Source organism: Cervus elaphus, chromosome 15 (assembly GCF_910594005.1).
Source record: "Cervus elaphus chromosome 15, mCerEla1.1, whole genome shotgun sequence".
NCBI classification, from domain to species: domain Eukaryota; kingdom Metazoa; phylum Chordata; class Mammalia; order Artiodactyla; family Cervidae; genus Cervus; species Cervus elaphus.
In genome coordinates, this window is record NC_057829.1 from 24,281,443 (window position 1) to 24,294,960 (window position 13,518).

Consider the following 13,518-nt stretch of genomic DNA (forward strand, 5'->3'; position numbering starts at 1 on the left):
TCTTTCATTTCTGTCTTCTTCAATTTCTTTCATTGATGTGATATAGTTATCAGTGTACAGGTCTTTCCTCTGTTTGGTCTACCTTTATTCCTAAGCATTATACTGTTTTTAATGCTACTGTAAATGGGGCTGGTGCTTAATTTCTCTTTTTAGACAGTTTGTTAGTATATAAAACACAACCCACTTTCAATGAATGTTAATTTGTATCTTGCAACATCACTGAATTTGTTTATTGGTTCTAACAGATTTTTCAAGGAGTCTTTAGGGTTTTCTCTTTATAGTATCAAGCCATCTGCAGAGACAACTTTACTTTTTCCTTCCTAATTTGAATGTCTTTAATTTTTCTCATGACTAATTGCTATGGCTAGGACTTCCAGTACTTTTTTTTGGCCATGCAGCACACGGGATCTTAGTTCCCCAACCAGGGATAGAACCCTCCCACAGAGGAAGCATGGAGTTCCAACGACTAGACTCCCATGGAACTCCCCTTCCAATAATATCTTAAAGAGCAGTAGTGAAAGTGGGCATCCTGTCTTGTCCCTGATCCCAAAGGAAAAACTTTCAAATTTTCATTTTTCAAACTTTTCACAATTATTATATCAGTGGTAGGTTTGGCCTTTATTATGTTGAGGCATGTTCCCTCCATACAACACTTTGTACAGTCTTTACCATAAAAGGATGCTGAACTCTGTCAAATGCTTTTCCTACATCTACTGAGATGATCATATAATTTTTATCCTTCATTCTATTAATGTGGTATATAACACTGACTTCCAAATGATGAACCATCCTTGCATCCCAGGGATAAATCCCACTTGATCACTGGATATATAATCATCTGAATGTGCTACTGAATTTAGTTTGCTAGTATTGAATAGTTCTGCATCTACATTCATCAAGGATGTTGGCTTGTAACTTTCTTTCCTTGCAGTGACTTTGTGTGGCTTTGTTATCAGGATGATGCTGGACTTACAAAATAAGTTTGAAAGTGTTCCCTCCTCTTCTATTTTTCAGAGGAGTTTGAGATGGATTGGTGTTAATTATTTTTCAAATAGTAGAATTCACCAGTAAAGACATCTGATCCTGGGCTTTTCATTCTTGGGGGACTTTTGATTACAATCTCCTTACTCATTAGAGGCATATTTCAATTATGTTTCTTCTGGTAAACAGTTTTGATAGTTTGTATGTTTCCAGTATGTACCCACTTCATCTAGGCTATCTGATAAATTTGTTAATATATAATTATTGATAGTAATACCTTACAAACCTTTGTATCTCGGCATGTCAATAATCATATGTCTGATGGGTAACATTAAAAATAGGTGGGACAGTGTGTTTCAGGCTTATCTATTCCCATTAAGCTTAACGCTGATCTTTGTCTAGATTCATCACTTCATTAAGGAGTATAAAATGGGTATAAAATGAGTATTAAAAAATATTTCTTCTAAATTTACTAGTTGAAATTCTTCTATAGAAAACTTAACTCAAGAAAACTTAACTCATATTAAGTCATCATGAAATACAATAAAAATGCTTTTCTCATTTACTAATTTTTAGAAAATGAGTTGTTCCAGCAACTTCCAAGGATAAGCAATGAACTTTGTTTTGTATTGATCTGGGTAAAAAGAGCATCATTATGAAGTCATAGATTTTTTATAATTGGTACATTTCCACTTATTAAAGATATATCATCTTTTTTTGACCACTGAACACACTTCTTCAAGTTGTCCTTCTGACATGATCTTAGTAGTCTTTGCTTTTTTGTAACACAAAACACCCAAGGCTATTTTCATACTTTTTTGGTTCCAGATATGAGATCAGACTCCTTTCTAAGAAGCCTTGGTTCTTTTTAGTAGAGAATCTACAACAATCAAAGAATATTCACTGCTTCTAGATTGCACATATTGACTTATACATCTCAGATCTTTCAGTGGTCATAGCAAACAAACAAATTTATTTTAGAAGGAGAAAAGTAAGAATTCACACTGATACTTATGAGTCGAAGCAAAGATTACTGAGTTTTAATTTGATTGCTACCATTTTATGTCTTTTCTCTTAAGCTGAACATCATGGTTTCTAACGACAATAAAATAAATACTTATTTGCTTTATCCTATTCTATATGCAATATAGTGAAAATAACACTACTAATTTTCCTCATAACAATAAGACTGCAGAATGCAATTTAAGAGGCTCTCTGTGAATTCAATTTATCTTTAGGCTATTTCCCACTAATGATGCACAACAAAATACTATACTTTAAAATGACCTAAAAGAAATCTTCTGTAGTTGTGCCACTAGTAATTTTGTAGAACTGTTTTAATATACAAATATAAGTTAGCTTTTTAATTATGTATAAGAGTTTCTAGGTTTCAAAGTCAAAACATAAGGCAAGGCTCATTCGGTCTACCTATTCTTTTCAAACATAAATAACATTTATCTCCTTTTTCCTTAATGGTAATATGTCCTAAAAATCATTCTACAACAAAATAGAGATCTTTCTCTTTCTGTTTTACAGGGTATGGTACTACACATAGTGGAATTACCATATTTTATTCAATTAGGCTGCTACCAATAGGTATTTGGATTTCTTCTATTCTTTTGTTATTAAAATATTACCACAGCAAACAGCCTTGTGTATACATAATTTTGTATCTTTGGAATAGATTCTTAAAATTGCTAAGGGATTGATAAGTCAAAAGGTATATGTACATGTAATCTTCATAATTAATTTATAAAAGAACTTGAAAAAAATTGACATCTTTATGGTAGTGTCTTCATATCGATTAACATGCATATCTTTCTATTTATCCTGCTTTTAAAATTTTGTGGGATTTTTTATTTTTCCTGTTTGTTTTGCACAAGGAAACTGCACTGTAAAGTAACCCTAATCTGTCTTCAAGAAGTTCTTCCAGAAATGCAAAAGGCACTGATACACAACTAGATTTTAACTTTAAACAAGGAAAACTAAAAAATATCTTACTTTTGAAATAGTTAAAACTATCTAATTTTGTTGAAAATAATATACACCAAAAATTCCAGGGATAAGTATCTATTTTTCTCTCAAAAGAGAAAAATATTGATACTGTTTTGAGAGAAAAATACAGAAGATTAATAGAATTCTCATTTAAAAAAAACAGATATAAAGACTTAGAAATCTTGGGAAAATAAGATGAGTGCTTATCTGAAAGGATGAATTTGAAAAGCATTAACATGTGACTATTTCTACCACAAAGTTAATCCTAAAGAATAATATTATACAAAATATTCTTTACTATCATGTTCAACACAGCTTATTTCTTCTAAATATCAATGACAGAAGAGAATCACTAAAATTTATAACTTGCCAACAGTGATTACATCTGTAATTTGAATGTAATTGAATTTTTTAAAAAATCAATAAAATATGGTAATAAGATTAGCAGAGATAATAAAACGTCCTTACTCAAAAGTACAATAAAATTTTTCTAAAAATTAACTTTTGTAATTGGTCATTATAATATTTTTTAAAATTTCTTTAGTACACTGTATTTGATAAGGACTGAGAATAATTCTTATTTTGAAATTTCCAGTGGGGGGGGGTGGTAAATGTGTAGAATTTTTACAAATCTGATGAGAAGTAATTTTTTCTTGCCAATTTTATCTACTATGCAGGATAAAGAAAGATAAAGATGCAAAAATATTAATCTCTGATTCAGTCAATGATAATTTGCTAGTTCCTTTATGTTAACATGACTATAATAAATAGCACTACTGGTAAAGCTTAGCCTATTTTCATTTTACTTCTAATTGCTAGAGAAGTATACAGTATTCATACTCCACTGGCACATATTCAAGAAAGTGAGAGGTCAGAGTTAAAACCATTAGCAAGACTGTGATAAAAGCTCATTATAACTCCTTGCATAATACTGATTCTTGGCCTAAGGATAATAGAGGAATTCAGTCTCCTCTGTTACTTGTTATACTTATAAGCCACATGGAAGCTAAATTAAAATTAGGCAGTTATGCAATGTAAATGAGACTGATACACAAAGCACAGTAAGCCTGACAAACTAAAAAGAAATTATTTCATTCACAATATTATTCAAGCAGTATTTAACATTAAGTTGAAAACCTCAACAATATGAATCATCACCACACAAAGAGCAGATCACAATTCACATTTCATAACATAAAACATTTGAAATATAAGGTAAACTGTTTTTGAGAACAGATGATAACCTAAGACCCTTTTTCAAAATAAATTATTTTTTAGACATCAATAACCCTCAAGATTTCAATATACATATCATTAACATATTCATTAATTACAAAATAACTACCATAAATATTAATAAAAAAGTTTTACAGGAGTACAATACCTTGGTTAGTGCAGCAGTATGATCTTCTCCACAACAAATATAAACTATTTTCTGAGTTCTTAGTGACTTTAGTAAATTAGGAACATACCTATCTGAGAATTTCAATAAGAGAACAGTTAACCAACATATTAACAAACAGTATATTTTTAAAATTTCAATAATTTTGTAGTAAAAGGCTAAGTTGGGTTGCCAAGTCTTTCTATTCTTACTACAGTGATAAAAGAGAGGTCTAAAAAGGGGAATTTAAATCTAATCTGCCTCAGTGCCAATCTACACTCAGGAATCAAGGAATTTCAAAGCTTTTTGACTGCTTCTAATACACATACATCATTCTTTATATCTACCTCATGATAATTAAGCTCATAGCATCCTACTTTGAAGCCTAAAATTATACTTTCTGATGTTTTATAGCAGGAAAGATATAATGTCCTAATCTGACATTAGGAAATAGAAATAGGAAATAGAAAACTATTTCTTAGGCAGAACAAAATATTTTCAAATTCAAAGAGTATTATTTGTTATCATTTCCAGTTGTTATAGATCAACAACTCACTTTTGTCTAACTTGTTATAATTATGCTGAACTTTATTAAATCAGTTTTTGTATTTCAAACACTGGCATTCAACCTAATACAGCTATGAAAAATCAGTTCCCAAGATCCCAATTTAAGTAGTTATAATTTTTTAAAATTCAAAAAGCTTATTTGTAAGACATTAGCATCACCATTAACAGATTAATCAAATGACTCAGATATAAATAATTCTTTGAAATACTCAAATAGATGAACACTTCATGTTACTTTTCAGGATAATTTTACAACTTTTTTTAACTGATGGTAGCTGATAATGTGGCTACCAAAATGAAGTAATGTTTTTCTCACTTTTCTTTTAATAACCATTCAACAATGAAGATTTTTGTCCAGATGTACTTTCTCCATTTTATTTTATAATAAAATAATATTTTTGGCTTTCCCACAATCTCCTAAAAATATTATCAGGTGGAATTTTTAAACTAATCTCTCCATCCCCACCTAAATCCCAAGGAAGATTTGGGTATACTTCTCTCTGACACTAAGAATCACTAATATCTCAAAAAATCATCTCTCTTTAAAAGTATATCTATTAAAAATGCAAACCTACCATTTTCATCATTAAGACCTAGTTGACCAAATTTGTTGCGTCCCCATCCAAAGATAGCTCCAGAAAGAGTGAGTACAAAACTATGGGCTCCTCCAGCCGCAATTTGCATGAAAGGGATTCCAAGTAAAGACTTAATCAGCTGTGGTGAAGCTTGCTTTTTACAGTCAATGCCTAAACCCAATTGGCCATATTTATTCTGTCCCCAGCAGAAGACTTCACTCGCTGTAAAACAAAAATCACAAATTACTATTTTTCTCACACACAAAAAAATTCCATTTGAAAATCATCAGTTATTTGGGGACATTCTTCCTTACACTGGATGAAAATACATATTCCTCCTTACAATTATTTCTTATATGATACTATCTAGAACAATCCATATTAGCAGAGTTTTAGTTTGACTCACTTTACTAATGAATAGGGTAAGTCACATAATTGAGTGTAATCTCATTTCCTGATGTTCCTTTAGAGTTTTAGTTCAACTTACTTTACTAATGAATGCAGTAAGTCACATAACTGAGGGTAATCTCATTTCCTGATGTTCCTTAAGAAAGTACCATCTCTTATCAATATTCCTCAGGTCTCATTTTTATTCTATGATTTCTCCCAAGAGGGACTCATTTAAGCTCAAGGCTTCAGTTATCAATTACATGCTGAACACCTTCAAAATTTATCACTACCCTATATCTCTTCTCTGAGCAATAAACCCATGTATCAAATAGATTATCTGACAGCTATACTTCGATATTTGAAAGATACTTCCAGTTCAGCATGCCCTAAACTCAATTCATGATCCCCTTCCTACCTCCCATACCTGGATCTCTTCCTGATGTTCCTCGTTTTCAGTAAATAAGCATCTTAACTGAGTCAGCAGCACAAGTCATAAACACAAGGAGTCATCCTTCATATTCCCCTCCTCTCTTACCTTACATACAGGTTTTTATTAATTAATCTATCACCTATCAATGAAGTCACATAGTTTTCTTTCTGAAGAAAAATATGGCTAATAGATCCACACCTAACCATTTCAGCAGGTTTTTATAATACTTCTCTCTCAATTCAGGTCAGTTCAGTCGCTCAGTCGTGTCAGACTCTCTGCGACTCAATGAACTGCAGCACACCAGGCTTCCCTGTCCATCACCAACTCCCGGAGTCCACCCAAACCCATGTCCATTGAGTTGGTGATGCCATCCAACCATCTTATCCTCTGTCATCCCCTTTCTTTCCCAGCATCAGGGTCTTTTCCAATGAGTCAGCTCTTCGCATCAGGTGGCCAAAGTATTGGAGTTTCAGCTACAACATCAGTCCTTCCAGTGGACATTCAAGACTAATCTCCTTTAGGATGGACTGGTTGGATCTCCTTGCAATCCAAGGGACTCTCAAGAGTCTCCAACACCATAGTTCAGAAGCATCAATTCTTCGGCGCTCAGCTTTCTTTATAGTCCAACTCTCACATCCATACATGACCACTGGAAAAACCATAGCCTTGACCAGACGGACCTTTGTTGGAAAAGTAATGTCTCTGCTTTTTAATATGCTAAGATGGTCATAACTTTCCTTCCAAGGAGTAAGTGTCTTTTAATTTCCTGGCTGCAATCACCATCTGCAGTGATTTTGGAGCCCCCAAAAATAAAGTCTGACACTGGTTCCCCAACTATCTACCATGAAGTGATGGGACTGGATGCCATGATCTTAGTTTTCTGAATGTTGAGCTTTAAGCCAGCTTTTTCACTTTCCTCTTTCACTTTCATCAAGAGGCTCCTCTTCAATTTCTGCCATAAGGGTGGTACTGTCTGCATATCTGAGGTTATTGACATTTCTTCCGGCAATCTTGATTCCAGCTTGTGCTTCCTCCAGCCCAGCATTTCTCATGATGTACTCTCTCCATATAAGTTAAATAAGCAGAGTGACAATATACACCCTTGACGTACTCCTTTTCCTATTTGGAACCAGTCTATTGGTCCAAGTCCAGTTCTAACTGTTGCTTCCTGAACCTGCATACAGGTTTCTCAAGAGGCAGGTCAGGTGGTCTGGTATGCCCATCTCTTTCAGAATTTTCCATAGTTTATTGTGATCCACACAGTCAAAGGCTTTGGCGTAGGCAATAAAGCAGAAACAGATGTGTTTCTGGAACTCTCTTGCTTTTTCGATGATCTTGCAATTTGATCTCTGGTTCCTCTGCCTTTTCTAAAACCAGCTTGAACATCTGGAAGTTCACAGTTCATGTACTGCTGAAGCCTGGCTTGGAGAATTTTGAGCATTACTTTACTAGCCTGTGAGATGACTGCAATTGTGCGATAGTTTGAGCATTCTTTGGCAAGCCTTTCTTTGGGATTGGAATGAAAACTAACCTTTTCCAGTCCTGTGGCCACTGCTGAGTTTTCCAAATTTGCTGGCATATTGAGTGGAGCACTTTCACAGCGTCATCTTTCAGGATTTGAAATAGCTCAACTGGAATTCCATCACCTCCACCAGCTTTGTTCATAGTGATGCTTCCTAAGGCCCACTTGACTTCACACTCCAGGATGTCTGGCTCTAAGTGAGTGATCACACCATCGTAATTATCTGAGTCATGAAGATCTTTTCTGTACAGTTCTTCTGTGTGTTCTTGCCACCTCTTCTTAATATCTTCTGCTTCTGTTAGGTCCCTACCATTTCTGTCCTTTATTGTGCCCATCTTTGCATAAAATGTTCCCTTGGTATCTCTAATTTTCTTGAAGAGATCTCTAGTTCTCTCTACTTGGCCTCATTTGCTCACCCATTGCTACATTTTTTTTTTAACAACTCTAAACACCTTTTACTTACCTTTATAAAATAAATGGCACTAATAATTGATATACTAATAAGTGTTTTTTAAAAATTCATACCATAATAGTACGTACTTACTAAGTTTCTCTCCAAACTAGATTACCAGTTCCTCTCCCAAAAGACAAGCACTCTTACCAACTGCTGATATGCACGTGCAGAAATACTCTATGGATGTAACTAGCATACATTTGCATATACAGAGATATAAAAATGTAGATATGATATATGGTAGACACCATAAAAATGTTCTGGATAAGTTTCAAATTCAGTGTTCTATAAATTTATATGTTCATGTGTTTATTTCATAATGAAACTCAAATGAGCTGATTTTTTTTAAAAACACAGATTTGAAATGTTGCTCACCTGAGAAAAATTTGTCAGTGACTTCTCACTGCTCTTCGGATAAACACTTTTTACAAGGCTTCTAAGGTTCTACAAAATCTACCTATGTTTCTGAGCTCATTTCACACCAACCTCTTCCCTCACTTACTATACTTTGGCCATACTCACCTTCCTTCGTATTTTCCAAAGCCCGTTTCTTACACACTTTCTGTCTCACACACTCTGCCTAAACCTTCCCCTCACCCTTGTCTAATTTACTTCTATTCTCTCCCAGCAAGTAGCCTTCCTTAATCTCCAAGATTAAGTTCAGGCCCCCTATTACGGGATCTGAGTATCCCAAACCTTCTTCTTTACAGTCTTCTTTTGTAGTATATGACTGTACTGTTATCTGTATGACTGAACAGTAAGGGCTAGGCTAGTCCCTAAGGGTGACTCAGTGGTAAAGAATCCACCTACCAATGCAGGAGACAAGGCTTTGATCCCTGGGTCAGGACGATTCCCTGGGGAAGGAAATGACTACCCATTCCAGTTTTCTTGCCTGGGAAATCCCACGGCTAGAGCAGCTTGGTGAGCTACAGTTCACAGGGTCACAAAACAGTCGGATACAACTTAGCAACTAAACAACCACCATAAAGGCTAGTACTATATTGCTTACCACTGTGCCTAGTTCATACTGAGCGATCTGCTTCCCACCCCACAAATTTGTTTTTCACTAAGTGAATAAGACACTGCTAAAACATGAAGCTGAACAAGGCAAAAGAATACTTGTCGAGACAGAAAAACTGTCCCATCAGTAAAGCCTTCGGGTTTAAATTTATCTTGAATTTATCTACCAAAGTATCAAAAGAGAAGTTGACATGGTAACATCAAAAAATATAGGGATGCCAGCCCACCCCCCATTTTATTCCTTAAATGGAATAAATCCAAATCCGTTAACATAGCATGTAAGGCCCTTTGTAACAGATTTGTTTTTACTTCAACCACTACCTGAACTATGCTCTGAAAATACCTCCCATGCTCTGAAAATACCCACGTAAAATTATATGCTGATACACAAATACACAAAATACTTTCCTTCTATGCCCTCACTAGTACTATTACTATAGCCAATCCTTAACATTTCCCCCTAGCTGCTTCTCAACAGATCTCCAATTCTGAATTATATTCATCTTTCAAGACTTGCAGCAAATATGAATCCCTTCTTTATTGTTACCAATTCTATTGACAAACTACACTTTTTCCCTTATTCCCACAGTATTTTACTTTTATCTTGACCAAAAATAGTATATATTTTTTCTGCCTCAATTTATAATATTTGTACATCTGCCTCTTCTATTAGGTCACATGGTCCCTAAAACTGTCTCTTACTTTATCAGTATTTCCCTATAGTTCTAGTCTACTGTTTCCTTCACAATAGGCCTCACAAGGCATTTAATAAGTTTAAACTAATAATGATAAAGCCACTGAAACTCACTTCTGTAAATGGTATAACAACAAACACACGGGGCTTCCTGGTGCATGTGTGCTGGCTCAGTGGTAAAGAATCTGCCTGCCAACACAGGAGACATGGGTTTGATCCCTGATCTGGGAAGATTTCCACATGCCACAGAGCAACTAAGCCTGTGCGCCACAACTACTGAGCTGTGCTTTAGAGCCCAGGAGCCACAATTAAAAAGCTCATGGGCTGCAACCACTGAAGCCCTGGCCCTAGAGCCTGCGCTCTGCAATAAGAGAAGCCACGCCACAATGAGAAGCCTGCACACCACACCTAGAGAGTAGCCCTGTTTGCCACAACTAGAGAAAGCCTGTGCAGAGAAACAAAGTCCCAGCAAAGATAAAAATAAATAAACAAAATTTAAAAACTATAAAAAAATAAATATATATGGCAGGTTCTCTACTAACTCATAATCGTTAGTGAGCACAGGAAGAAGGCAAAAGAAATAAGCGAAGGTGTAACAGGATTCTTGGACGACTTTCTCTGTTCCTAGTCATAAAAAGTTTATCTGTGAGATCAAATGTATTTGGGCAAGTTATAAACTTCCCCAGCTATGAAGGAATAATGTTCAGCAAGTTAAAGAACAATCAGATGCAAAAAATCAATTTCATGTCTACATTCTTGCAAAAAATGATTTGAGAATGACACCATTCAGAATAACAAAAATCATCAAATATCTATGGAAAAATCTAACAAAATGTTAAGACCTCTCCACAGAAAAGAACAAAATATTCTTGAGACAGATTAAAAGGAGATTAAAATGAATGGGGACATATCACCAGTTGCTGCTGCTAAGTCACTGCAGTCGTGTCTGACTCTGTGTGAACCCATAGACGGCAGCCCACCAGGCTCTCCCATCCCTGGGATTCTCCAGGCAATAACACTGGAGAGGGTTGCCATTTCCTTCTCCAATGTGTCAAAGTGAAGTCGCTCAGTCGTGTCTGACTCTTAGCGACCCCATGGACTGCAGCCTACCAGGCTCCTCCGTCCATGGGATTTTCCAGGCAAGAGTACTGGAGTAGGTTGCTATTGCCCTCTCCAATATCACCAGTTGAAGAACTGAAAGACTCAGTATTACAAAGATTTTCCTCAATCCAATTTAGAGACAATGCGCAATCCCAAACAAAATCCCAATAGTTTAATAAGTGTCTATGAAAACCGCCAAACTAATTCTACAACGTATACAGAAATGAAAAGGATAAAGAAGAACCAGGGCAATCTTTAATAAGGATGAAGTTGAAGGAATTTCGTCTTTAAATAAGAAAGCTGAAAAGGCGAAAGAAAATAGAAGCAACACTTACCTTTAGAAAGTGCAAGTGAATGATAGTAACCACAAGCAACCTGTACTATCTGGATATCCGACAAACTTTTAATATTTCTAGAAAAGAAGAAGAGATCAGGATTAGTTAACTCCATTTAATAAATGGATCCTGATTGCTATTTATGCTATTTATTGACCACCTACTATGTGCAAAGAGTTTCCTTACCAGCAGTTCCTTACTAGCATGACCTAGCAGTTTATGCTGTTTTCACACAAGCCCAATTTATAAAAAATTTATGCTAAAATCAGTAAACAAAATCTAAGTATGAAAAATTAAGAGGTGTGATGAGAAAACACTTTGAAAGGACAATATTTAAGCACAGTAATCTATACTTCAGTGCTCTTGTATGTTTTTATTATCAAAATTTGAAAAAACTTTAACTTGACCTACGAAACCTGGTAATATATTTCTAAGACAAATGTACATGATCTAATTTGTCGAAAACTGGTGTTTGGCCCAGTTTAGTACATGCTCTCCTCCATCAGGTTCCTTAAGAACCAGCAGGGATTCCTATCATGTGATGCTACCAATCACAAATTATGAAACCTATTCCCTCTGGACTATCCTTCTGCCTTCCATCTAAATCAATGATATTAAACGTATTTAATTCTTTACTATAGAAATTTAATTAATTCATATCTATTATGATCACTGATGTGTGAGGTCATATTTCTGCCATCTCATGTTTCTGCCTTACATTTTTTTAGCTTCCTTTTCCCCCCAATTTCTGATTTTTCCTTAACTGTAACATAACTCTAAAGGCTAAGTGTTAAAACATCATGAAAATCAAGTAACTCTGTGCATGAATCATCCCAGGTTTTATATAATTCACCTTCACCTGGTCATTCTGTTTTTCCTGAATTACCATTTTCAAGAAAAAAAGGGGGTGGGAAAATACAGTATGTTTCTTATTTCCCTTTACCTGATACTGCCACCTGACCTGATTCTGCCATATGAGAGTCCGGAGCAAGTTCTGACCAGAGTGTCGATACCCATGATTTTCGGGAGGCAGCTTCAGCAAACCAAATTTTGAGCGGGAAAAAGGAGAGTTACTCTAATCCATATTGTTGTATTAAAAATAATTTATTTAATGGATTTATGTTCTTAACTACAAAACTTGAGAGTTGTACTGCTACCATTTAGCAGGATCCAACAAGTTAACAGGGTCCAACATATTTTCAGATTTTCAAATATAGCAAAAGGCTAAATGTACACTGGCAAAGCAAAAACAGGAATAAAAAATACATGGATATGTACAACTGTGAAGTTATTAAACATTTACTGTTACTGCTTATGCATACTAGGTACATCATACATTGACTAGTAAACGGTACTGAATGATTTTAAAAAAACAACTGTTCCTGGTATCAAGCCCAATCTGCAAAACTAAGTAAAATCTTTTCAAATTCTACATTCTCACAGCAAGCTGTTTTCTCCTTCACAGCATTTATCTCTATAAATTACTGGAATACTTATTCATTTAATTATTACTAGTATACTCTGCTAAACAATAAGCTCTGTAAGAGTGGAATATTATCTTCTACCCATGGAATCCCAAGCACCTACCACAGTGTCTGGCAAAATGTATGGGGAAACAAAGGTATGTCAAGTGTCCACTGTTTGAGGATAAGTGAATCTGTAACTTCTTTGAGGCTTTAGTATTAAACTATTTATAAAGTCTGCCCCCAAAACTTCTAAATTTGCATGGCAATTTACACTCAGTGACTCTCATTACCAAAGTATTATCATGCAGCTTAGAATACAGGATGAATTTTTCAGTTGTGTCTGCTCAAGACAAGTGAGGATGTTCTTCTGTGTCATTACTGTTTTAAAGGAAAGAAATCTCTGTTTTTGTCTCTATGGAGATGTAATACACTGAAGATGCGGGAGTGGAAGTGGGAAAGAGAAGAGGGTTTGCTTTTTTAAGCTTTTGGGAATTTAAAAAAGAAACAAAAATACTGTGATATATATGAATAGTAAAACAATTTTACCATGGTGCATTTTTCCTGAAGAGACAAATCAGAAAATTCTTAATGAAACAAAGTTTTACAG

At 34.9% G+C, this 13,518-nt stretch overlaps 1 protein-coding gene across 7 annotated transcripts in view; it reads right to left on the reverse strand.

Moving 5' to 3' along the window:
* HERC4 (HECT and RLD domain containing E3 ubiquitin protein ligase 4) overlaps positions 1-13,518 on the reverse strand; it is a 126,282-nt gene that overhangs the window by 79,441 nt on the left and 33,323 nt on the right. For all 7 annotated transcript variants that reach the window (XM_043927061.1, XM_043927060.1, XM_043927064.1 and 4 more), the window contains exons 4-6: positions 11,446-11,522; positions 5,500-5,721; positions 4,361-4,452 (exon numbers count right to left, since the gene is read on the reverse strand). In XM_043927061.1, the coding sequence (XP_043782996.1) occupies positions 4,361-4,452; positions 5,500-5,721; positions 11,446-11,522 (391 nt within the window). The remainder of the gene's footprint in view (positions 1-4,360; positions 4,453-5,499; positions 5,722-11,445; positions 11,523-13,518) is intronic.